The sequence below is a fragment of the Equus asinus genome, chromosome 14, assembly GCF_041296235.1.
Source record: "Equus asinus isolate D_3611 breed Donkey chromosome 14, EquAss-T2T_v2, whole genome shotgun sequence".
Lineage (NCBI taxonomy): Eukaryota > Metazoa > Chordata > Mammalia > Perissodactyla > Equidae > Equus > Equus asinus.
Genome location: NC_091803.1, coordinates 31,572,361 through 31,600,321, shown reverse-complemented (window position 1 = coordinate 31,600,321; position 27,961 = coordinate 31,572,361). Strand labels below are relative to the sequence as shown.

At 40.0% G+C, this 27,961-nt stretch overlaps 1 protein-coding gene and 2 pseudogenes across 1 annotated transcript in view; 1 reads left to right on the top strand and 2 right to left on the bottom strand.

Moving 5' to 3' along the window:
• The window catches only part of LOC123276922 (THUMP domain-containing protein 1-like), a 40,771-nt pseudogene extending 34,388 nt beyond the window's left edge, over positions 1–6,383 (bottom strand).
• Positions 6,384–13,737: 7,354 nt separating this feature from the next.
• LOC123276980 (ERI1 exoribonuclease 2-like) lies at positions 13,738–15,739 on the bottom strand (annotated as a pseudogene).
• Positions 15,740–19,710: 3,971 nt separating this feature from the next.
• LOC123276738 (uncharacterized) overlaps positions 19,711–27,961 on the top strand; it is a 67,995-nt gene continuing 59,744 nt past the window's right edge. The window contains exons 1-3 of the mRNA XM_070485398.1: positions 19,711–19,717; positions 20,516–21,462; positions 25,384–25,484. Coding sequence (XP_070341499.1) covers positions 19,711–19,717; positions 20,516–21,462; positions 25,384–25,484 — 1,055 coding nt within the window. The remainder of the gene's footprint in view (positions 19,718–20,515; positions 21,463–25,383; positions 25,485–27,961) is intronic.

The following is a 27,961-nucleotide window of genomic DNA, read 5'->3' as shown; positions in this document are numbered from 1 at the left end:
AACCAAGTAGCAAGGGTCAAATGATTAGTTAGAAAAGCACGGTGGACAATGAATTTATCTTGTGCCTGATTAATTCAAAATAAAGATTAGAACTGTTCCAAGAGAAATGTTCATGACAGAATTCTTTCTGCTTAATATCTTTACATATTTCTCATTCTTTAAAGTGGCTTAAAATATTAATGTTAAGGAATATAAACAATTCAAAGCCAATAAGTGAATTTAACTACTATATTACTATATCTCATTTTGGAGCAAATTCACGGTAAAATATCTTAAGCTTGGATTATGTAAAAGTATTTATTTATTCAAGAGCAACTAACAAATTTTTGTATCTTCACTTTTTAAGACAATGTACATGAGTTTTATTGATACATAATTTGACACAGAAACATCTTTTTTGATATATCTACTTATTAAGCAAGAGATTTATTACTAAGAGGCAGAAAGAGAAAGTACAGAACACCAACCTTTGGGGAACAAATTTATTTTGATTTTTCTGAAAATATCAAGAACTATGAATTACAAGCTAAATATTTGGCCAAACCAAAAACAAAATATAAGTAAAAATAACATTGACAAATCACGTTTAACCTTAGAGAAACATGTTTTAAAATACCAACTTTAACACTCTTTCCACCATGGTGCAAAACAAGTTTACCAAACCACAACACAGAAGTGGAGCTTTTTAATTGACGTAACTTTTTCTTTTTTAACAATTGGCACCTGAGCTAACATCTATTGCCAATCTTTTTTTTCCCTTCTTCTTCTTCTCCCCTAAGCCCCCCAGTACATAGTTGCATATTCTAGTTGTAGATCCTTCTGGTTGTGCTATGTGGGACGCTGCTTCAGTATGGCCTGATGAGCAGTGCTAGGTTAGCACCCAGGATCCGAACTGGTGAAACCCTGGGCTGCTGAAGCGGAGCACGTGAACCCCAACCACTCGGCCACAGGGCTGGCCCCTAACTGACATAATTTTTTAAAAGAAAAATTAAAAGAAAAAAGGCATTCAATTCCCACCCTGGAATCTTGTCATTTATAAAATAACATATTCAACTGTCAGTGGAAATAAACCTGAAAACAAATCTTGCAACGAATCAATTCAGATTCCAGCAGAACAGAGTATACTTGAGAGCTGAGGAAGAACACGTTTTTGTCACACTCAGGTCTTAACAAATATTGATAAATTCAAAAGGAGATTAGAACCAAACCACTAAGCCAAAATCTTTCTGTGGAGTAGCTGCTTTCACAAAGCAAAAGGAGCCCCGTTCCACAGAGTTGTATGTTCTGTAAGCAGATGGCCAATTTTACTCCCAGAGTCTCAGAGTCTCGCACCATCAAAATAAAAGTATTTTTATCTTGGACAAGTCTGATGAAGGAAATAAAACTCTATCCTCCAAATGACACTTTCAAAGCTCTTACCATCCTTTCAAGATGACTTCAACCTATTAAGAGCTAACTTTCTAAATATCTAAAGATATATCAGGAAGTTCCAGCCTGTCTGCATTAGCAAGGCCCTCTCTATTCTCTTTGCCCCTCCCAAATCCTTCTAGCCTGGTTTGCCAAGCTGGACCACTAGCTAAGAGGATAAAAACATATGCCCACGTTCACCAGCCATTAAATAAACAGCCATTGGTGCAGGAAGTCTTAACATTTATAATACTTCCAAACTTTTTAAAACTTAAAAATAAACCCATTTCCAAAAGCTAATTTCACAACCCCTTAATATTCTCAATCTGGACATCTTATTTTGTAGCCTTCTTCGGTGTTTGTCTTTTCAAGTTTTTTCCAGTAGTTTTACCCTGGAGGAACCCATGAAAAACTTTCAAATTAAAGGAACGTTCATGGTATGTGAGTGTGAGCACTAAGTTGAAGGAAGCTCTTGTTTCCCGCAAATCCAGAACTGTCTGACCGGGACTCACAGAGTTCTTTCTCTTCTCTCAAAGACAAAGTCTCAGGCTAAGAAGATTTAGCGAAAGGGTCCCTCACCCAGTCACACACCAGTGTTGGGAAAAGGAGGGGAAATGCTATTGAATTTGGCTCTGCAGCTCTTCAAGGATAGCTTTAGTAAGGCTTGAGACGCTGCTATTTTCCTTCATTCTCAAGCCCAATGGTGTGGAAACATTTCAAGAGTTCCTTTGGCAATGTGCTTGTTCCAAAGACTCAGTTTCTTTTTTATCTAAGAAGCTTATCACTTTTAGGAAAAAAGAATTTTCTCCAGGACCTCGCAGAAACTTGTTCGTACAATGAAAAATGTCTGCTAAAATAGACTAATTTCTGCAGCCATTCCTTATCTTCAAAGCATTCAGCAAAATCTCTAAGTACTCTGGCAATTCACCTTCCAACTCAAATATCCTGTTGAGACCTCTTCCTCTGATAAGCCACTGGATTTCTGTATGTAGAAGATTTTAGGTGCTCTTTGGGCAGGCTTTAGTTTTGGGTTTTTTAAAAACATTCTTGCATAAATGGGTCTTTAATAAAGTTAACCAATTTTGTAGCATTATTGAGAACTTTCCCCATTTCATCGCTAAGTATTTTATATCAGCACTTCTCTGTGAAGAAAGCAGTGTGCTGTAATGTCAAGACCAGGATTTTCTTGTATTAAAATGAGGCAAAACTTGTCATGGAGCCAATCATTGATGGGGTAGCAGGAGTACAGATGACAGACCTTTGGTTTTCAGATAAGGAGACCCATTAAATTTATATTTGCCTGTGTCTGGGGAGGCGCCTAGCAGCAGAAAACATTTTCATGAATTTCAGTATCATTTACATATCTTACAAATGCTACCCCATGACAAATATTTGTGAAATGTGTTGACACGTCAACGCAGATAGAGAAGCTGCTGCTTTTCAGTTAATTATACAAATCTCTTTAGCATCACATGATGTCAATTTATTAAATTGAGAGTACAGTCATTTCGATTTCTTGTACTGTTTCTTGCCCTAGCATTTTAATGTTGGTATTATTAGATTCTTACCAACTATGTGAATTTTTCTTTCCTAGAATAAATTATGCTACTAAATAATTTGATTACTAAACCTTTTCACTGAATGTGATTTTCCAACAAAAGCTTTACTGTTTTGATATTCCAAAAGCCATTTAAAATAATCAACACCCTTACTTATCAAATGGCTATGATTTATAGTTACAATTGCTGGAGCAAACACCAGATTTCTAAGTTGCGTTCCACAGACAACATACAATGGAATAGGACAGCTTGGATTTTGAGTGGCTATAAAACCACTGAGAAGTAGCTTTCCTTGTAAACAAAGAATTTCTTTGTGTCCCTTTTTGCTCCAGTAAACTGTAGTAACTCAGAACACTTAATTCTTCCTCACTAACCTTATAGGAAATGTCTGCAGTTCTATACCTAGAATGGTCCTCTTCTATCTCATACCTCGCCTTCAAAAACTGCAGCACTGGACCGTCAGATCTGTTTGTAAGCAACAAACGTTAATAAAATATAAAAACAGGCATAATAACTAAAAAAGAAAATCACAAAAAGTACAAAAACTTCACAGAACAATTCACTTCTAACCTATATGACCCATGTTTTTGCAATGTTTACAACAAAGTGGCAGGGGACAGCTGAGTTGCAACACAAAAAAATTCCTTCCTTAGAATGAAAATTTCCCTCTGGGTTTATCTTTCACAAAGCTTGTTTGCTCACACTAAGTCAGCTGGCAGCGCAGGAGAGGCTAGGAAAGGTAGTTATAAGGGAGAGGCCATCGTCATCCTCCTACCACTCTCCTCTCTGTGCAAGTGTTCACCAATTATCCACAGCTTCTCTTAGCTCACCCAAACGCATGTGGGTGACTGCACACTGCCACACAGAGCAGAAAAGATCTCTAACAAAACTGTTAACAGGGCTGCTCAATCATTGTTCACCACTGTGAGCACAGTATTATGCAGCACACACAATTCAAAAACTGTATTTTCAGTCACAGTTTTATATGGAATTCCAGAAACATCCCACAGAACCCCAGTGGAGAAACTCACCTCCAACATTGATCGACTTTTTTCCTCTGAGAGGCCATTTTCATTTGACTCACATCCTTCTGTGACCTGACTTGCAAATTCAGGTTTAGCTCCTCCCTCATTCACCACCTTAGTCTCAGATATGGTTCTGTCTGCTCCAGCTCCTCACCATCCTCTGGTACCACCTGCTGGTTATTCGACCCTTCAGCTGGGTCATTTTGACTAGATTTGTCACCAGATTCCAATTTAGATTCTTCCCATTTCCTGCTTGTGCTGCCTCCTTTGGATTAAGCTGTGATGGGTCCTTAGCATTCTTCACCACCTCCCGGAGACTATATTTTCTGAACATATCATCTTTCACAACAGTCAGGCAACAGGCAGCTTTAATGATTTCTACTACCACTGTGTACTGTGGATTGCTAAAATCCACTCTATTTTCCAAACTGAGGCTGTCTACTATTCCTGTAATAAAAAGAATAGCGAAACAGTCTGAGAAGGATACATGAAGCTTGATGGATACAAAAACAATCTTTCATCTCTTTCTGTTTGGGACTTGTTAAAGTAGTATATAAACTAATACCCTCACCGTATATATTCTAGTCCACTACATGGACCTCAATGAAATTCCATAAACTTTTTCAATAAATAAATACAAATGAAATCCTGAGAAAGAGATTTTTGTTTTTTGTTTCCCAAAGAAAATTCAATCTTGATTTGGAAAAGATTTGATATCTATCAGGAAATCTCATATGCAACATATTGAAACCAGTTACATTGGATATTATTTTAAGGACTTTTAAAAAATTTTTTTTTTTTGAGGAAGATTAGCCCTGAGCTAACTACCCTCAATCCTCCTCTTTTTGCTGAGGAAGACTGGCCCTGAGCTAACATCCCTGCCCATCTTCCTCCACTTTATACGTGGGATGCCTACCACAGCATGGCGTTTGCCAAGCGGTGCCATGTCTGCACCTGGGATCTGAACTGGCGAACCCCACACCGCGGAGAAGTGGAACGGGTGAACTTAACTGCTGCGCCACCGGGCTGGCCCCTATTTTAAGGACATTTTAATGTACTTGTTCTACACTCAAAAATGTAAGCCTTAAATCTTTAAAAACAAATTCTTAAAAGCATGAACAAGTATTTACTGTTGAACACCAATGTAAAATCACTACAGAAACATACCTGCCAAGTATTTGATAACTTCTGTATTCAAGTGACTGTTTTTTCAAGATTTGTAAACAATCCGAAATGTCCCTTTGTTTGGAGCTTTAAACCAGGGTTCCAAAAATGTTTCTCCATATTTTTTACTATCTTCTAAGAAAGCCTTGCATGTGCCTGAGATGGGTAACATTCATAGAATAACCCAAGTCACTGTCTTCTTGGTTTTGTACATATCCTGGAGAATATGATGTACTAATTTCTCAGATTCTAAATAAAGAAAAAATCAGCATAGAGCAAACAAATAAGTTAAGATTATAAGTTCTCAGACATTTTAAAGACTCTTCAGGGGCTAATCTGGTGGCGTAGTGGTCACACTTTGGCAGCCCAGGGTTCAGGGGTTCAGATCCTGGGCATGGACCTACACACTATTCATTGAGCCACACTGTGGTAGCATCCCACATACAAAATAGAGGAAGACTGGCACAGATGTTAGCTCAGGGACAATCTTCCTCAAACAAAAAAAAAAAAAAAAAAAAGAGGAAGGTTGGCAACAGATGTTAGCTCAGGGCCAATCTTCCTCACCAAATCAATCAATCAATAAAAAGACTCTTCAAACTCTCTGAAATGAATTTTCATTGGCCATGATGTAAGTTGACAGAAGAGCAGCAGAAATTATCATAATGAATTTTAAATAGGTCCAACTACCCAGTTTTCCAATTAATACTTCTTCAGTGCCTACTATGTATTAACACTGTATCTAATATGTGAACTCTTCAGTATTAATACTGCTTTCACTAAAAACAATTGTTCATGAAGACACTGGACTTAACATTTTTGTGAAGTCTGATTTTATCCAACACCACCACCATACTGTTTCTTTTCGTATAACAATAGCAAACATCAAAGTAACAAACATTACATAGCACACATTTTTTACAAAAACAAACAAAACAACATCTGCAAGTCACTTAAAACATTTCATTATCCATTAGCTACATTTGTACAGAAGTCTAGGTCTCCAACTGTGGAGGAGTCTCAGAACCACGATTTGCACAAGATCATGATGTAGTCCTTAGGCCACATCCTGACTACATACAAGTCTTTTTTGTGCTGCTGGGTGTTTTCAATAGTTTTATATTAGTTAACTGCATTTAAATACCTAGAACTTCTCATGATTTCCAACTTCTTTTGAAAAATTAGAAGATCTGGCCCTACCAGGACTACATTCCCAAACGGCTGCAACCATTCCAAATCAGCCAGAGCTGAGTAGCAGCTGCTCCTTTTAAACAGAACTCGCATTCTTGTTTTGCCCAAAGTTACATACAAAGAAAGTAGCAAAGCCAGGTTTCCACTCCACCACCCCATTCTACCTCTCTATATGCCTAGTGCTAACCACTCCATATGCCCAGTGCTAACACAGTGTAGAGAGGATGCAGTCAAATGATTAACTGGAGGCACAACCATGAAGCCATTTTGTAGGGAGTGTTCTCTGAGACAGGGAGGTGTCCAGATATTATAGGTCCAATACTCTTAAGGCATATTGGTCAGAAATACCTAGCCCAAGTGTCACACCTATCCCAAATGCCACAACAACTGATGTCAAAAGCTATAATTAACTACTTATGTGAAACTCCCAATGGCAGATGGCTCAATATTGACAATAAAGCTTTTAAGAGACTGAGACATCACTCTCCTCAAAATGCAGAGGAAGAAGGGAGTTCCCTCAGACTGCGGTACATATAATTTATAAATGTTTTCAAGGAGTGATGTCAGCATCATGGCAGAGTGAGCTCTTCCCTTAGACTCTCCTCTCTAAGATACAATGAAAAGGACATTCATAAACCAACAGAGGACACTTACACAACACAAAAGACGTCTGAGAGGCCCACGCAGCCAAACATCTGAAGGTGGAGGTGCTGAACCCCCAAGAGGAAGTGGAAGGAGGTAAGGGCATCTCCTCTCCCTCCCCCAGTGGCAGTGATCCAGGCCACACGACCACAGGTGGCTCTTAGAGGGGAGGGGGGAGGGGTGGTTCTCCATGGGAACACCTTCGCTCTGCAAGTTGCCTCACAGCCCATGGGAAGGTTCCAGACAGAAGTGGCTAAGCTATTCTGGGCGGGTCTTCATCAAATCAGCATGCCAGGAGAGCAGACAGCAAGGGCAGAGCAGGAAAGCCCCCAGGATGAAGCAGGTAAAAGAAAGTGCCCCTCCCACTGCCCAGTGCTCCAGCTCAGCCAGTCAGCGAGTGGCCACACCTATGTTAGAAAAGCAGCAGCTGTGAGCTAGTGAGCTGGGGAACACAGTGGGCTCAGAATACACAACTCTTGACCCCCATCCAGTGATGGCAAGTGGAAGCTGCAACCAGATACTACACTATGCAGAGGCACAAATTTACGTCATCAAACATTATGAAGAAATATATTAATACTCCAGACGAGAAGCAAAATGATAAGCACCCACAAATCAATCCTGAAGGCAGAGGAATTTATAATCTAAATGACAGAGAATTCAAAATAGCTACCATAAAAAAACCCAACAAATTACAAGAAAATACAAATAGTTTAATGAAATCAGGAACATTATTAATGAAAAGTGGTAATTCTTTACAAAAGAAACTGAAACTATAAAGAAAAACCTACCAGAAATGTTGGAGGTGAAAAATACAATGGTTGAGATACAGAAAAATCTGGACTCCCTGAATAACAGAGCTGATATTCTGGAGGACACACTTAGCGGTCTGGAGGACAGAAATATAGCGATGCTTTAGATGGAGGAGGAGAGAGAACTAAGATTAAAAAGAGATAAAGAAATTCTCTGAGAAATATCTGAGTTGATTAGGAAATGCAACATAAGGATTATAGGTATTCCAGAGAGAGATAAGAAGAAGAATGGAGCAGAAAGCTTATTCAAAGAAATAATAGCTGAGAACTTCCCAAACCTGGGAAAGGAGTTGGAAACATAAGTGAAAGAAACTAATAGAACTCCTAATTATATCAATGTAGAAAGACCTTCTCCAAGGCATATACTAGTAAAGCTGGCAAAAGCCAATGACAAAGAAAAAATACTAAGGGCAGCAAGGCACAAAAAAATAACTTACAAAGGAACCCCTATAAGGCTTTCAGCACATTTCTCAGCAGAAACCTTAGAGGTTAGAAGAGTGTGAAATAGTATATTCAAAATTCTGAAAGACAAAAAATTACAGCCAAGAAGACTCTATCTAGCGAAAATATCCTTCAGATATGATGGAGAAATAAAAACTTTCCCAGACAAACAAAAGCTAACGGAGTTCATCACCAGAAGACGCCCCCAAAAGAAGTGCTCAAGAGACCCTCATACCTGAAAAAAAAAAAAAAAAGAAAGGGTTTACAAAGCCTTGAGCAAGGAGATAAAAAGGTAGACAAAATCAGAAAATTGCAGCTCTCCATCAGAAAAGGTTAGCAAACAATTAAAACATTAAAGACAAAGGGAAGGAAAACATCTAAAATAAATATAACCTTGTCATTTTAGCCACAAACTCACAACACAAGATGGAATAAGTTGTGACAATAATAACTTAGAAGGGGGAGGGGAAAGGGATGGAATCAACTTAGTCTAAGGAAATAAGAGGCTAGCAGAAAATGGACAACCTCATCTATGAGATTTTTTATACAAATCTCATGGTAACCACTAAACAAGTAATCAGAACAGAGACACAAATAATAAATAAAGAGAAAACTGAGAAAACCATCATATAGAACTATCAAAGTGAATTGATAATTGGAAATACATGGGACAAGAAACAAGGGAAATGCAGAAGAACCGGAAAATGAGTGATAAAATCGTAGGGTTAAGCCCTCACATAACAATAATCACTCTAGATGTAAATGGACTGAATTCTCCAATCAAAAGACACAGAGTGGCAGGATGGATTAAAAAAATGAGACCCAACAATATGCTACCTCCAGGAAACACATCTCACTCCTAAAGACAAACACAGGCTCAGAGTGAAGTGATGGAAGACGATACCCCAAGCTAACGGCAAACAAAAGAAAGCAGGTCGTGTCATATTTATGTCAGACAACGCAGACTTCAAGATAAAACAGGTAATGAGAGACAAAGAGGGGCAATATACAATGATAAAAGGGACACTCCACCAAGAAGACATAACACTTATAAGTACTTATGCACCCAACAGAGGAGCACCAAAGCAACTATTAACAAACTTAAAATGAAATATTAACAACACAATAATAGTAGGGAACATTAACACTCCACTTACACCAATGAATAGATCATCCAGACAGAAAGTCAACAAGGAAACAGTGGAATTTAATGAAAAACTAGACCAGATGGACTTAGTAGATATATAAAGAACTTTACATCCAAAAGCAGCAGAATACACATTTTTCTGAAGTGCACTTGGAACATTCTCAAGGATAGATTATATGTTTGGAAACAAGACAAGCCTCAACAAATTTAAGATTGAAATTATCTCAAGCATATTTTCTGACCATACTGCTGTGAAACTAAAAATCAACTACAACAAAAAAGCTGGGAAAGAAACAAATATGTGGACACTAAACAACATGGTATTGAACAACCAATGGATCATTGAAGAAATTAAAGGAGAAATCAAAAAGCATCTGGAGACAAATGAAAATGAAAATATACCATACCAACCCATAAGGGATGCAGCAAAAGCAGTCCTCAGAGGGACATTCATTGCAATACAAGCCCACCTTAACAAACAAGAAAAATCTCAAATAAGCAATATTAAACTACACCTAACAGAATTAGGAAAAGAAGGACAAACAAAACCCAAAGTCAGCAGAAGGAGGGAAATAATAAAAATTAGAACAGAAATAAATGAAATTGAAACAAAAGAAAAGTAGAAAGGATCAATGAGATATTAACAAAGAGTTATGATATTAACAAAGAGATATGAAACAAAGAGTTACTTCTTTGAGAAGATAAACAAAATTGACAAAGCCTTAGCCGGACTCACTAAGAAAAAAAGAGAAGGCTCAAATAAACAAAATTAGAAATGAAAGAGGAGAAATTACAATGGCTACCACAGAAATACAAAAGATTATAAGAGAATATTATGAAAAACTATATGCTAACAAATTGGACAATCTAGAAGAAATGGATAAAGAAGAAACGAAGAATCTCAATAGACCAGTCACAAGTAAAGAGAGAAGCAGTAATCAAAACCCTCTGGAGAATTCTACCAAACATTCAAAGAAGATTTAATACCTATCCTTCTCAAACTATTCCAAAAAATTGAGGAAGATGGAACACTTCCTAACACACTCTATAGGCCAACATCACCCTGATACCAAAGCCACACAAGGATGACACAAAGAAGAAAAATTACAGGGCAATATCACTGATGAACATAGATGCAAAAGTCCTCAACAAAATATTGGTAAACCAAATACAGCAACACATTAAAAGATCATACACCATGATCAAGTGGGATTTATACCAGGGACGCAGGGATGGTTCAACAGCTGCAAATCTATCAATGTGATACACCACATTAACAAAATGAGGAATAAAAACCACATGATCATCTCTATAGATGCAGAGAAATCATGTGACAAGATCCAACATCCATTTATGATAAAAACTCTCAATGAGTATAGAAGGAATATACCTCAACATAATAAAGGCCATATATGACAAATCCACACCAAACATCATACTAACAAGGAAAAACTGAAAGCCATCCCTCTGAGAACAGGAAGAAGACAAGGGTGCCACTCTCACCACTCTTATTCCACATAGTACTTGAGGTTCTGGTCAGAGCAATGATGCAAGAAAAAGAAAAAGAAGGAATCCAAACAGGCAATGAAGAAGTGAAACTCTCACTGTTTTCAGATAACATGACCTTATATATAGAAAACCCTAAAGAATCCATGAGAAAACTATTAGATATAATCAACAACTACAGCAAAGTTGCAAGTGATGGGGTTCAGGGCAGGCTGCCCCAAGATGTGCCACTCTGGTATGTGGACTATTTTGAGCTGAAGACAATAAAAGATCTAAAGACTCAGGAAGAGCAGCTGACCTTCCCCCAAAAAACTACCTAAAAGACTTTAACACAGAAGGTCTGTTCCAGGAAGGAGCTCATACCATATGATAGCTGTAGTATGATGTAAAATAGGTGTGATAAAAGGACACCAACAAACCCATTTTTTTGACATAGCAAAACCTGTTTAACAAACATTTGCATTCCATCTCGACGTAAATTGTCTTCCTCCCCTTTGAAGCCCCAAATCACTATCCCCAACATCCTCCTTGTCTGTAGCTGAAGATACTTAAACAGGCAGCATCAGCCAGATGGCTGAGTTACTCAGTTTCTTCTGTGTTTCTCCCATGTATACACGCTATTAAATGTTTGATTTTCTCTTGCTAGTTTGCCTCTTTGGTTATTTGGCCAGCCATAAGAACCTTAAGGAAAAGCGGGGTTGGGGGGGGGGGGGGTAGGGTGAGGAATTCTCCCACTTCCCTGACACAAGGTACAAACTCAACTTACAAAAATCAGTGGCATTTCTATACTCCAAGAACAAACTAACAGAAAGAGAACTCAAGAACACAACCCCGTTTACAATCACAACTAAAGAATAAAATATCTAGGAATAAATTTAACCAAGGAGGTGAAAGACCTATACAATGAAAACTAAAGACATTACTGAAAGAAATTGATAATGACATAAAGAAATGGAAAGATATTCCATGCAAATGGATTGGAAGAATAAACATAGTTAAAATGTCCATACTACCTAAAGCAATCTACAGATTCAATGCAATCACAATCAAATTCCCAATGATATTCTTCACAGAAACAGAACAAAGAATCCTAAAATTCAAATGGGGCAACAAAAGACTGAATAGCTAGAGCAATCCTGAGAAAAAAGAACAAAGCTAGAGGCCTCACAATCCCTGACTTCAAAATATACTACAAAGCTATCATAATCAAAACAGCATGGTACTGGTACAAAAAGAGAAACACAGATCAATGGAACAGAATTGAAAGCCCAGAAATAAAACCACGCATCTACAGCCAGCTAATCTTTGACAAGGGTGTTAAGAACGTACAATGGAGAAAGGAAAGTCTCTTCAATAAATGTTGTTGGGAAAACTGGACAGCCACATGCAAAAGAATGAAAGTACACCACTGTCATTCACCATACACAAAAATAAACTCAAAATGGATCAAAGGTAAGACCTGAAACCACTGAACTCCTAGAAGAAAATATAGGTAGTACACTCTTTGACATCTGTCTTAAAAAGATCTTTTCAGATACCACATCTACTCGGACAAGGGAAACAAAAGAAAAAATAAACAAGTGGGACTTCATCAGACTGAAGAGCTCCTGCAAGGCAAAGGACATCAGGATCAAAACAAAAGACAATCAATCAATTTGGAGAAAATATTTGCAAATCATATATCTGACAAGGGGTTAATCTCTATAATATATAAAGAACTCACACAACTCAACAACAAACAAACAACCCAATCACAAAATGGGCAGAGGATATGAATAGGCATTTCTCAAAAAAAGATATACAGATGGCCAACAGACACATGAAAAGATATTCAACATGACTAACCATCAGGGAAATGCAAATCAACACTACACTAAGATATCACTTACACCCGTTAGAATGGCTATAATCACCAAGATAAAAAATAGCAAATGTTGGAGAGGATGTGGAGAATAGGGAACCCTCATACACTGCTGGTGGGAATGTAAACTGGTGCAGCTATTATGGAAAACAGTATGGAGAATTCTCAAAAAATTAAAAATAGAAATGCCATATGAACCAGCTATCCCACTACTGGATATTTATCCAAAGAACTGGAAATCAACACTTCAAAGAGACTTATGTACCCCCATGTTCATTGCAGCATTATTCACAATAGCCAAGACATGACAGCAACCCAAGTGCCCATTGACTGATGACTGGATAAAGAAGATGTGGTGGAATGGAATGGAATACCACAATGGAATACTACTCAGCCATAAAAAAGACAGAATCGTTTCATTTGCAACAACATGGATGGACCCTGAGGGTATTATTTTAAGCAAAATAAGCTAGACAGAGAAAGACAAACACCACGTGATTTCACTCATAGTGGAAGATAAACAAACACACAAACAAAGGGAACAGTTCAGTGGTTACCAGGGGAAGGGGGTTGGAGACTGGGCACAAAGCATGACGAGGGGCACTTATATGGTGACGGACAAATAATAATGTACAAGTGAAATGTGACACTTTTGTAAACTATTATGACCTCAATAAAAAAAGAATATCATCAATTGCCAAGGAATTTTTAAATGTACAGTATAGAAGTAATTTCTGAACCAAATCTGTTGGTTTTCAACTCATAGTTGAATAATTCTTCTGATACATTGATATACAAACCAGAGCCAATCTTCAAGCATTGAAATAAAACTAAAAAACTCATACAAGTTTTTAGAAAATATAACAGAAAATTATCATAATTCTCAAAGTACAAGTATCTACTTGAAAATAGGCTAGGGATTTTCATTAGTCACATTTTTATTCAAATAACTTAAAAACAGTTTAAAATTTGTTTCAAGGTCTAACTGTAAAAGAAGGATATCATATACTATGGTTGCTTATTATATTTAATGTAATAAATACAGTTTACAGAATATTTCATTTGTGGTTCTTAAAAAAGTATGATAAATTTGGCAAATAATATATGAAATATAAATAAAATAGTGTAAGACATTATCAGAATACTCGTAATGTTCAGGAATTCAAGGAACAATCAGGAATCATACGTGAATAGAAGACAAATGTCAGATAACTGGTGAATCAAATTAGAAACCTGTGAAATTTACTTTTTCTCTGTTTTCACTGTGTGTGTGTGCATGTGTTTAACAGCTTCACTGTCATCTACAGACTACGCGAAACCCTCATAACTTGCAGCCGTATACACTTTTTTCTCTTTACTATACTAAAAGTCACATTAAAGTAAAAATAGTTTAGATGTAAAGAAAGTTTATCAACTCCTCATTGATGGTCTGAGTCTCCATGAATTTTTAGTAGAAAACTCTACATTTCTGTCATAAACAGGGCTTATTTCTGGAGAACTAAAAGTTTATTCCTGGGGAATGAGACAGAACTATGCTATTGGCTCTTTCCTTTTGAAGTGTTTATTCCCATTTGAAATAACCTTGTCTGGTTTTTTGGTATTTCCCAATAGGGCAACAGTAGAAGACTTTTCCATGGTTTGGTCCATTATTAGAAACAAGCCTCTTAGATCTTCGGTCACACTTGCATAAAGGTGTCATCCTCCCACTCTTCCAAGGTTCTCATAGGTTAACTGTAGAAGTTAAGACAGAGGGGAGAACCTTCTGGGAAGACCTTCTCCCTGGGGAGCCAAGAGATGATGTGGGCTTTTCTTCATGACTAGTGAAGGTCTGTTTTTTGGCTGGTGGGAAAGCTGAGGGAACGGATGGACTCCTTTCAGTACCACCTAAAAGAAGAGGATGTTTCCCCAAAACTGAAGGATGAGACATACTGGCATTAACACTGTTGAAGCTACTTGATTTGCATTCAGGTAATTTAAAGTCAGAAACATCTGAACCTGGATCTTTGGCTTCTTTTACATCATAAATAGTAGTATGTAAACTCTTATACACAGCAGACTTAGAGGTTTCAGATTTTTGACAAGTTTCCTCTGTGCCTCCAAAGTTTTCATGACTTAGCATTTCAGATTCTTTTAAAACCATTAATCTTTCTCCAGAATTAAATGAAGTATCTAAGTTTGAGTCACTAATAGCAAGTATAAATCTATATTTTGCTCAGGCTGAGAGGCTGGCAGTAAAGCTACATCCTCCCAATTGGCCAACACAAGTAAACAGTCAAGAGCAGAACTCATTTCTGTATCAGAAACATGAATAACAGATGAAATGGCAGTTCAAACAAGTACCAATTCTGAACCAATTGCTGAAGACTTAGATCTGGTATTAAATGCAAGACGTTCATTTTTTATTTGTTTCTGCATAGGTGCAGCCAAACTGGGAGACTGCAACTGCCCCAGAGATGTGGAGGACTTAGCATTAAAAAAAGACAAACAGCTTTTGACCTTGTGAAGATCCACTTTTATATCGTTCTTTAGTTGTAACTGATCTTGCTGTACCATTATAGGAGAATTGACACCAATTGATGCCATTTTAACTTTTTCTTGAGGATTTATTGTATTTTTAGGCTCACTATTAAATATGCTGGGACCCTGAATGTTACTGTTGCAGGCCAATGTTTCTTCAACTTGATTTGTATTCAAATTTCTGGCCAAAATGTTGGGATTCTTCTTAGTGGGAACCTATGATTCCACAGACAAGTCCAACAACTTTAGAAACTGTGTATTCACAATTTCTCTAATATACGTTAAATGATACCACAAAAAAGAAAAACATCTTGAATGATTGATTTATAAATGATTGCACATATGACATCTACATTTCATTGAACCTATGGTTACTTCTGGAGTCTGAGATGACAGGATAAAAGAGGCAAGACACCACTAACCTTGATCAAGGACCTTGTAATTTTCATGAAGCAACCATCCCTGATCATTTTCCAAGCAAGAAGGGCAGTATTCGGAGAATTATCCAACCCTGACGAAACAGCTACCAAACACAAATTTTGTGGTATCAGTGTAAAGATACATAGCACAAAAGCCCCCAAAACCAAAAACCACCACTTAAATAGAAATTGGAACATACTGTTAGTTTTATGATCATCTACTAATTTTAATCATGATAAATTGGTCTCGTGGAAAGCTGTGGCAGCCTTACCAATGAAAGACAAGATCTCCCACATTCACAGAGGACGAAGTGAAATCTCGTTAGACAGTTCACAAAAATATGAGGAACATTCTGTAGGGACCATGTCTCACGAGTAATCTAATAGTCTTGTTCAGGTTTTTCACTAGTCCACTGTATTATTTGGGCATTTGTTTAATCTTCACTTGGTTTGGCTAATTCTTTTCATTCTTTTTAGCAACCAGAAAACCATTAGATGGCAGTCTTTATTTTACAATACTTTATGAAAGTCAATTTGAAAGTCTTAGAAACAATTCGAATTGTATAGATTAGGAGCTTTCTTTAGGCTGAAGGATATTCCTTAGTAGTGACATCAGAAAAAAGTAAGATTCATACGAAAGACTTTATACAAATAAAATGACTTACATAATAAAGTGATTTTCAATTTACACTAACCAGAATGTTCTCATCCCAAGAATTCTATTCCCACTTCCTGCAGGGCACAACTTAGTCTTTTTGGTTTTCTTCTGCAGAAAATATAATCGAATAAAAGAAGACGTATCTACAAAAAAGGATTACTATTTGAAAGGCTTTGTATTAACCATTTACTTTTCATAATTTTTCATTCTATTAGATTTGGAAGGTTCTTACTTTTGTTGTGTTGTTTTTACATACTTTAAGAAATGTATCTATGTGAACATTTCAAAAGAAAAGATTTTATTTGTAGAAACCCATACTCATGTGGGATAAAGTTTAGTCATTTTTCTTTTTTTTTTCTGCTTTATCTCCCCAAATCCCCCCCAATACATAGTTGTATATCTTAGTTGCAGGTCCTTCTAGTTGTGGCATGTGGGACGCCGCCCCAACATGGCCTGATGAGCAGTGCCATGTCCGCACCCAGGATCCGAACCAGGAAAATCCTGGGCCAGTGCAGCAGAGCGCGCGAACTTAACCACTCAGTCACAGGGCCGGCCCCCTAGTCATTTTTCAAGAGAAGGAAAGTGAACATGCCTCCATCTTTGACCCTTGCCTGGTAAGTTACTCTGAGATCAATCCAAGAATTTAAGAATACGGGTTTTAACAGCTGTTTTCTTTTACACTCATACTCCAAGAAAACCCCAAGTCCCAGTCTGCATGAAGTATATTAAAATAGAACAAAGTCAATGATGCCAACCTGAAGTTTACCTCCTCTGGATTTTCATTTATGTGAGCCAATAAATTCCACTTATTTATTTACAAAAAGACAATGATGCCAGCAGTTTTTACTTATGCTATCATCATTTATAAATAAAACACTAAAAGATGATATAAAATAGAATAGTAAGATTTAGAATAATATATAGTGGTATATTATCATGCTATAATAATATAACATATAAAATAGTAAGATTTAATTTCTCTGTTAATATCTAACAATTTTTCACTTTACATACTTTCTATTAAGAAATTAGTTGGTAACTGAGTTTCAAAGTTTCTTAAATACCCAATAAAATACACTGATTATTTCAGGAAGAAGAGTAAGGCGTCAAATTACAAAGGCTATAGGGAGAAGGTTATTTGCTTTCAATATTCTAAGAAAATATTAATGTAATTGAGAAAACAGACATCTTATAGCAACCTGAAACCAAATATGACTATCAGTGCTATGCTATCAATGGCACAGCATTGCTATTAATGACTATTAATGATAATAATACATCATGGGCATACAAAAGATCTACCAAATGGCCCATTTTTTCTCTTGATGTCTATATTAGTGAGTGTGAAAGTATAAAAGGAAAGGATGTGAGTTAAATGAGAACTCTTTTTATTCAAGGTTGTAGAAAATAGCATGATAAGAGTTTTCACTAAATCATCTTTACCTGAATTCAGAAGAACAGACAGGAACACTCTAGAAAGATTCTTAAAGTTAAGTCTTAAAATTTTAAGGTATCTCAGAATGGTAATTTTAAAAATATGACTAAATTTACCATTCTTGTTTAACATCTGCTAGGCATTTGGATTTCTTTTCCTGGCCCAGGAGGTTAACAAGTATAATTCTTACTAGGGATAAAGAATTACATACTGGTAATGCTACTCACTTATAATGGATAGATATAATTTATGTTTTACCTGACTAAGTATCAAATGCACATAATTTTACTTTGGAAGTAGAAAGATCTGCAACCCCAGAAGCAAAAATAATTTTCTTCTGTTGCTGAGTCTTCTGAATCCATTTACAGAACTGAGATAAGCAAATCTTCAGAGGGACTCCTTCATCAACTTGAGCCTAAAGAGAGTCACAAATCTGAATTCAACAATCGAATTCCATAAAGACTGAGCACATAAATAGGAACTGTGGGGGGATATAACAAAGAAGAGGTTCTAACTGGGAAAGAGTTTATCTAGTGAAAAGATGGTAAAACACATGAGAAAGAGACAATATAATGATTAGAACTCTTCAAGATAAGAAAAATTAGGTTGAGCAATCTAAAATCACATCAAAATATAATAATTAAATCCAGACTGATGGAAATTTGATGTCATTTAATTTCCACAAAATAAATTTGATATTCATTTTTATAACAACATTCTTCCCTATTTTTAAAGATTTCAGTGGACTTCAGGATGGGATATTCCTCTTAACACTGAATAAATCAAATTCCAACTGGTATATAGCTTTTGCTTCCTTTTTAAAACTGATTTCTGAATTTTAGTATTTGCATCATACTCGCTTGGTTTTTGGTTGGGGGCAGGTGGAAGAGAGGTGGGGAAAAGAGAAGGGCATACCTGCTTTATGCCTGGCAGTTCTGTGCAAAATTCAGAAAGAACTGGATGTTCTGGAGACTGAACATAAGCGTGGAACTCAGATTCAGTCTCTCCAGTTGATGTGTCCAGCAATACTACTGGAAATTCAACCACATGAAAGAATCAACTGACAATTGAATACATGATTGTTAAATTAATGCTGCAATCACTCTAAATTAAACATTGATTACCACCACATAGCATTATGAAACAATCATTGTTTTAGCCAAAGCATACTAAAATGACCAAAGCAGTATGATTATAATAAAGTTATGCCAAAGAATAAGTAAAAATATTAAAGTTACGAGTATATCTACTTAAAATTCTTGAACATATTTCCACAATCAAATATGAAGACCATACGGAAGTTAAAATGTACTTCTTTTTTGCAAAGGTATTTTTTTAGCTTCTGTGCAATTGAGATTTTGTACGTAACCCTAAAACAAGTATTTTATATGATAACACATGATTATTTTATACGATGACACATTTAAGTATTTAGGTTTTTGTTCTTTTTTTGTCAAATCAGGTTTTATAGTAAACTACCAATTCATAGACCATTTTGTTTTCTTAAACTAGCTGTTGACTCATTTCTATCTATAAACCTTAAAGTTACTCATCTAGTGCTACTCTTGGCCATTGGCAGTCCAAATATGCTTATTTCCTGGCTCTGGTGGGGTTTCCCATCATTCCAGCATGTCCACTCAAAATCAATGACAATTAAGTAGTCATACGGCTGCTCTGCAAAAGATCAGGGTGTCCTTAGGCGCTGCCAGTGTTAAAAGTGCAAAGCTACAACATGTAAAGAAACTAAGGACACTACTTACTGGATTTGCTTCTTTCTAGATTTCCATTTGCTGGTGCAATTGACTTTCTCCTAGTTAATCCAACCTGCCTAAAAATGTAAAACAACCCAATATGTTCAACAAACTCATTCACACTCCTGTTTGAATAGGCTAACAAACTAATGGTATAACCCTCACTATTAATGTAGTAATGTATTGTGAGTGAGAGGAAACTGACCTAAACTTTGAAGGCAAAATTTATACTAACTGCTACCCTCTCTTTTGATTTCAGTTGTCATTTTACCTGCGTGGGCCTCAGTACCTATTGCAAACTTACACTAATTCTTTCTGCTCCCCTTGTTTTACAGTAGTACTGAAGAACTCAAGTGATTGTAGAGGTATAGAGGCACTGAAAAGCTTATTTTTTCACCTCTGCAATTTTCAAGCCCTTGCTGTGTGTACAGCCCAGTTCTGAGGAGACAGGGCAGGTCCAGCCTTCTTGGAGCTTAAAATATCTGAGAAAAAAACAGACATCCATGGTAAACTACTGGAAGGTAGTATATGATAAAGGATCCCCAAAGACCCTGAGTCCACAGAAAGGGATGGGCTTCCCGAGGTCTTAAGTGCAGCGACAAACTACTCTGACGAGTAGCTAGTTTCACTAGGCAGGCGCCTCCTGTTCTAGTTTTTTGTTTATGAGGTGTGATGGGGAGTTGGGAATAATAGCTAACATTTATTCACTGCTTACTACATAGCAGGCACTGAAGATGGCGACCTCATTTAATCCTCAACTGTACAAAGTACTCACTTTTGCTACCTATATGTAATGGATGAGAAAACGATTTCGGTCATTTGCCAAAGAACACATATTTGGTACGTCAACCGGGGTCATGCAACTCTGAACCGACACTTTTCTCTATTACACCAATTCTAGAAATCGGAAATGTGCACAGCGTTTCTAGGCATCAGGCAGAAGGCCACAACGATCCACATTACGAGTTACACGGCTCACTAAGACGTGGTGGGGCTTCATGGGTGCACTGGGGGCTGCCTGAGACCTGCGACCGGTCTGCAAGGCGCTGTCACGTCCAGTCGTTTCCCGAGGCCTAGAACGCGCCCACACGGGCTCCAGGCCACACAGTCAAGAACCCTGGTCCTTCCAACCTCGCGCACAGGGCGGCCTGAGGCTCCAGGCCGACACCTTTCAGCCCGGGCCAGAGAGCGCGGGTCGGAGACGCCGGGGCTGCAGAGAACGGAGGCTGACGCCGCGCGCCCCTGCCCAGCCTGCGGCGGACGCCACCGCGGAACTTGGAGCGACCCCGCCGGGAACTCCCTCGCTAACCGCGCCAGCCTCTTAGTCGCCGTTCCCGATATACCTTTCGCTTCGGGGGCCAACAGCCGGAAGTCGCCCGAATCCACTTCCGATCCGTTCAAACGCCGCGCGCAGCTGAAGAGGGAGTTGCGGCGGCGGCTCAGGCTGAGTCTGAGGGAGTGGTGGCGGCGGTCTGAGCTCTCTGCTCGGCTTTTCCTCGGCGTTTTCGGGGCTCGGGGCGTGGGAGCCGTTTTGGGATGCCCCATTCCCTGTTTCCGACGGGCAGAGTCGCGTTTGCGCCCTTGGGGAACCGTCTGGAATCCTGCCTCCGGCGCGGACGGTAAAACCGTTGGGCCTGGGGCGGCGCGGTTCGCTCCGCGGCGGGGAGCGCTGTGTGAACGGAAGTGGGGAGGGTCCGAAGGAGGCGGTAGCCGTGGACGCCCTGCTGCCCCCCGCTCGGGAAGCCGGCCGTCGGGGTTTCCTCAGCTCCCGCCCGTCTTTCTGCGCAGCCTCATGGAGCCCGAGAGGGGAAGGACCGGGGCGCTCCTCCAGAAGGGCCGGAAGAGGAGGCGCGCCCCGGGCAAGCACATCGGGGCGGCCGAGGCGCGGAGAGCCCGCTCGGAACCTGAGGAGAGGCGGCCCGGAGCCAAGGTGAGCGGTGGGGCTGAGGGGGCGGCCCGAGGCGGTTCGGAGCTCCTAGCCCCTCGGCCCAGCGGCCGGCAGCGCCCGGTCCGCGCTGGACGCTGCTCAGGCGCCCCGCCCTCCGGCCTCTGGGAAGCGGCTCTCCCAGCTGTAAAATGGGAGTGACGGGGCAACGCCTCCCACCTCCGGGGAGATACTGGCGGGTTAGACCTGTGTAGACCTGGCGCACAGGACGGATGTTCACTCGGCAGACGTTGATTCGGGTGTTCCGTGTGCCAGGGTTGTTCTAGGTGCCGGGGACATCCCGGCGCACGGAAGCACGATTCCCTGACCTCGTGCAGTTTACGTTCCAAAGGGGAGTCGTGAGGCTGCTGGTCGTCCCTGCCATTTGCTGAGAGCTGAGCATGGGTCGCTCATCCGTCAGTCGTCACCTGTGTCTTGTGGGCCGGGTGCTGGGCGCCGCCCTGAGCCCCTGGGCTGCAGCAGGGAGTGGAAGACCACTGCTTAGGTTCCAGTGGGGAGAGACAGAAGATCAACAAAAGATACGATGTGTCATCCAGGATGCCGGACGGGAGTTAGTGCTCGGAAACAGATTTTATTGAAGGGGGATTCCACCTTTTTTTTTTCTTTCCTATCAGATTGGCAAAGCAATATTTTAAAGGTTAATGTGGTAAGAAGTGTAAGGAAATCGACAGTCTCATCACTTTCTAATTTTGAAATAATCTCAGACTTAGAGAAAAGTTGCAAGAACCGTACCCAAAACTCCCCCAACCAACATTTGAAAGAAGTTGCTAACACAATGCTCCATCTCCCCTTCCCCGTTTTAGTGTATATTTCCTAGGAACGATCCTCTGTAACCACCAAAATCAGGAAAGAACTGATACATTGCTACCATCTAATCCATAGGCCTCATTCGAGTTTCTCCAGTTGTTCCAGTAACGTCCTTTTCAAGCAGTAAGATCCAGGCTAGAATGTGTTACGTTCAGTTGTCATGTCTCCTTCCATCCACACAATTCCTCAGTCTTCCTTGACACTCATGACTTTACTACTTTTGAAGAATCCTGGAACAGTTATTTAGTAAAATGTCCCTCAGGTTAGGTTTGTATGTTTCCTCATCAATTAGACGCAGGGTATACATCTCTGGCAGAAATATTGCAGAAGTGATACTCTGTTCTCTTGTATCCGGTTGTACATGATTTCGATTTGTCCCGTTACTGGTGATACTAACCTTGATTACTTGATTAAGATAGTGTGTGCTAAGCTTCTCTAAACTTACTGTTTTTTCTCTAATTTTGTAGGGAGATGCTTCCTCAGACTTGCAATTTATTCCTTTTTTTTTAATCAGTATGAACTCATGGATACCTCTTTTATTCAGTGGTTTATTGATGCTGAAAAGATTCCAGATTTGGTCATGAGGCTAGCTTCTGTGTCCTTTTGACATGACCCTATCATTGTTTGAGCATTTACTTTTATGGCACAAAAAGATTTTCCAGGTGCATGTGTGCTTTCCCTGCCCCAGCCCTGGAATTAGGCATTTCTCCTAGGATACTTAGTTTTTTTTAATGTAAAATGACATTTAGAAACTGAAGATCTGGATGCTAGATGTGCTCATTGCTATTGGGATATCAGTAGTCCCAAAAGAGAGCTAGGAAATATGTGCGTATATGAATATACACATATAGCCAAACACACATACAAATGTTTACATTTAAATATTTTTCCGTATCCATGCATATTGAAAAACATGAATTCAATCAATATCTCTACTTCCAATTCGATTCCACAGGGTTGCTTGTAGTTTTCTCCCTTTTCATACTTATAACTTCCTTCTCTAACAGTGAGACTCCCATTATCTTCAATATATTTGATCAGTCTCCCATTGCTGCCACTGCCCCACACCCTCCTCACCCTTCTAGAGTTCTGTCACCCTGACCTTGTACCGGGTCCCCCTCCTGTATCCTTCTCATGTGGCCACCCTCACCCTGTTTGGGCTCTGAATTCTGTAAAGGGCTACCGTTGTCCCTCAGCATTGATGCCCTCTTTTACCCTAATGAGTTTCTGACATCTGAGATGAGGCCTCACTGCTCTCTACTTCCCACAGCATGGATGCCCTGCTCATACCTCTCAGGGTTTGACACCCCACACCAGGCCACCCTCCTGCATGTGTGTCCTGGGTTCCTATCCCTAGTCCTGGGCTGTCTCCCCTACAGGATGCCCTCCTCACCCTACTCAGGCTCTGATGTCCCATGCTTGGCAACAGTGATGACTCAATGCCATATAGACCCCTACCTGACTCACTCCCACCTTGTCAATCTCATACAGTTCTGGTTGGTAATTACACATTGGTACATTCTTTCTGGAGTTAGCAATATTTATCAGAATGTAAAATACACATGGTTGTTTTGACCAGGAATTTATCCTGGAATTTAGATGTACAAAGATGTTTATACAAGGATGCTCATCATAATATTGTTTATAATTCTTTTGAAAAAACGAGTGTTGTCAGTAGGGAACTTTTTCAGATAAATTATAAATTTTTAGGTAAATTTAGAGAATGGACTATTATCAAAATTGACGTCTGTTATATTTAACTGATATTTACAGGATTTTTTTTTTGGTGGGTGGAGTTGGTTACAAAACAGTGTATACTATAATCCCTTCAGGACAGAGACAAAGAGAGTTTTGGCTTTGGAGTCTGCATGCCAGTCTTGGTTCTAGCATTTATCTATTCCTCCATTTCTTTATCTGTAAAATGGGTATAATAGTAGAACCCACTTAAGAAGACTTTAATTATGATTTAATAGATGTAAAGTGCTCAGAACTGTAAATGGCTAATAATAAGTGCTCAACATTAGCTTAAAAAAGTCACAGGGGAAAAGTAATAATAATAGCTGTTGTTTATTAAGTACTTATGATATGTCAGGCACCAGCCTCAGTACACTGCACTTGCACTACCTCACTGGTCTTCCCAATAATCTCATGAAGTAGAATTATTATTACTCTGTAGATGAAGAAACCGAGTCTTAGTTTCAGGCACTTGTCCCAGATGGTAGAGCTTAGTGTTGGAACTCAGGTAGTGTGACTCCAGGGCTTGAGCTCCTAATCACTATACTCTGCTGCCTCTCAGACCAAAATGACAGTGGTAATTATCTGAGTTGTACAATGAGAGATGACTTTTATTTTCATTTATCTATCGTCTGTCTTTTATCTCTTTTACCTTTATTATCTGACTCTTTTGTAACAAGCATGAACTACTTTAATAACCACATATAAGTGCAAAGCTATTTTAAGGAGGGGAGAAGCTTTAGGGGACTCCCTGATGCCCCAGGATAAAGTCTGAGTCCTTACCTTTGACCACATTGATCTTGTGTGATCTGGCTTCCACTGCCCTCTCTTCTTCTATCTCCACTGCTCTGCAACGTGCAATCTTGGCTCCAGCCAAACCAAACTGTGTGTTTAGATGCAATGTTCCCTCCTACTTGGCTGACTCATTATTTTCAAGGCCCAGCCCCAGTATTTTCATCTCAGTGAAGCTATCCCCAAAACTCTAACCCCCAAGGTGGTTAGCTTCTTTGCTGCTATATCCCTGTAAAAGCACTTAACACATTGTATCTTAATTACTTGTTTCTGCATTTTTTCGCCTTAGTAGAATGGGTTCCTTGAGAGCATGAATCATGTTTTATCCTACTATCCCTAGCACATAAACAAGTATCTGTAATGAAGGTTCTGTATCAATGTTTATTAAATATTCTGTTAATAATGTCATATCACAGGATATGGTTTTAGACCTTCATTTCCAATTAATTAGAACCCTCCTTTTGTTTGGATATTTGCTAAAATAATCAGAAACTAGAGTATTTTAATAATTTGCCTTGCTTTGTTGCTGTTCTCGATAATCATAATTTGTCATACCCTGATTTATTTTTGCAGAAAGCTCGCTTATCTACTTTTTTATTGGCTGAAAACCATGGCCAGCTATGTGAATTGCTGAAGTATGCAGTTCTGGGAAAATCCAGTGTTCCTAAACCCAGGTATGGTATGAGCTTAAATGGTGGGTAATAGACCTTAGGTTGTTAACTGGTGTCTAGAGGGCCATATCGGCGTTAACTGACATTGTTTGTTTGCCATACAGAATGTCCTAAAGTTTTTCTTAGAATAGTTTCCAGCAGTTTAATTTGAAAATTCTCTTATAAAAATCTGGATTTTTGACTTCTTCGAAAAACTCAAGATCTCCCAACTGTCACTGTATTCCCACATGGCAATAATTTGTCAAAGCTCCCCACTTTAGATGGGGCATGTACACTTCACTGTCCCTCCTGGCCTGCTTCCCTTGTTTATAGTGTTTGTCTGGCCACCATAGGGAATTTGGTTTGTAACCCCCAGAGGAGAACCAGTTGAAATAACATGGTCATATGTTAAGAATTCTAGTCAAGGGGCTGGCCCCGTGGCCGAGTGTTAAATATGTGTGCTCTGCTTTGGTGGCCCAGGGTTTTGCTGGTTCAGATCCTGGGCGTGGACATGGCACTGCTGATCAAGCCATGCTGAGGCAGCATCCCACATAGCACAACCAGAGGCACTCACAACTAGAATATACAACTATGTACTGGGGGGTTTTAGGGAGAAGAAGGAAAAAAAAAAAGATTGGCAACAGATGTTAGCTCAGGTGCCAATCTTTACAAAAAAAGAATTCCAGTTAATATGTTTTCATTCTTTTACAAATAAAAGGCAAAGAGAATTTTACTGTTTTGATATCCTCAATGCCATTGTTAAATGTCTAATGAAAATTGCCCTTGTATATGTACCAACAGAGAGATTTTTCAGATGGTCACATCTGTCCAGGGGAGGTTAGGTAGATACCTCAATAGCCATCTTCCGCGTTAACAAATATTGCCATTGCCGTGTCAATTTATCTAAAACTGGCTTGGTTTTTTTTTCTGTTTTCTCCCCAAAGCCCCCCAGTACATAGTTGTGTATTTTCAGTTGTGGGTCCTTCCAGTTCTGGCATGTGGGACGCCACCCCAGGATGGTCTGATGAGCAGTGCCATGTCCACGCCCAGGACTCAAACCGGCGAAACCCTGGGCCACCGAAGCAGAGTGCACGAATTTAACCACTCTGCCATGGGGCTGGCCCCTAAAACTGGCTGTTTTTTTTTTGAGGAAGATTAGCCCTGAGCTAACTGCTGCCAATCCTCCCCGTTTCACTGAGGAAGACTGCTCTGAGCTAACATCCATGCCCATCTTCCTCTACTTTATATGTGGGACACCTACCACAGCATGGTGTGCCAAGCGGTGCCATGTCCACACCAGGGATCCAAACCAGTGAATCCTGGGCTGCTGAAGCAGAACATGCACACTTAACCGCTGTGCCACCGGGCTGGCCCCTAAAACTGGCTTTTTTGAAGCCACTCATGATTACTGGCTTTAGAAAAGACTGCAGAGCAAGTTGGGATCTTGAGGATATGCGTTTGTAAAGTGAGCTTAGTTCTGATTTAAAACAAGACTTAAGATTTGAAACAAATCTTAATAGGATTTTGGATTTCAGTACATTGCATTTCACTTGGTATTCTACTTGATTTGAATGCAGTAAATAATCATCTCAAGAGATCTTTATTTGAATTCTATGCAGTAAAATAGCTGTTCTCCATTTCTAGTCAATCAGCGAGTGAGTATAAACTCTATTAACTGTTGCTCACGGCTTTGCCCCCGCACTTCCCTTCAATATGCCTATAAGTGACTTGACAGTATCACTCTTAGCTGTGAAGGGAAGGTGACATGGCCCACATGAGCACCAGCGCCAACGAGAGCTGAAACCCACGGGAGCAGGGCCAGCACCCCACCCGGCCCCCTACCCTACAGCAGGTGCCAGGAGAGGAGAACCAGTGCCAGACCACTCTACCCCTGCCATGGTGGGCCCACCCGGACGGGTGCAGGACCAATGCCGCACCACGGGCAAGGGCCCCCGGTGCCACACCTCCCTGCCTGTGTCCGCCAAAGCAGAAGAGCAAGGGCTCCTGTCCAAGACAGGGCCGGCAGAGGCCACACCCAAGGAAGGCAGTGGCAGGTGCCAGGCAGACAGGCATCTCGGACCAGGGTGCCACCCTGCGCCCTCCTCCCCACCACCGCCACCCCAGAAGCTTGAAGCTGGTTGGCTTCCCCTCCAGAAGAGGGGAGGATGGAGGAGGATGGAAAATCCCACTCCCCAGCCCTGTAAGCTGAGCTCTTCCTTGTTGGGCCAGGCTCTGCCTGCCAGCCCCTCCCCTGCCCGAGCCCAGCCTCTGTGGCCCTCCCTCACAAAGGGGTCCTCTCCTCTGCGCAGGGGCTGCCCACGGGCACCACGGCCTCTGGGGAGGCGGCCTTTCCCTGGCTCCCGCAGGGCAACAGGTACAGCATGCTCTGAGAGGAACGTGGGGACCTGCCAAGCTCAGCCAGGCCCAGCGCACCGCTCTGGGGCTCGGCACTCGCAGGGGAGTCCGCTTCCCAAGTCCCCGGGAGAGGCACATGGGCTGAG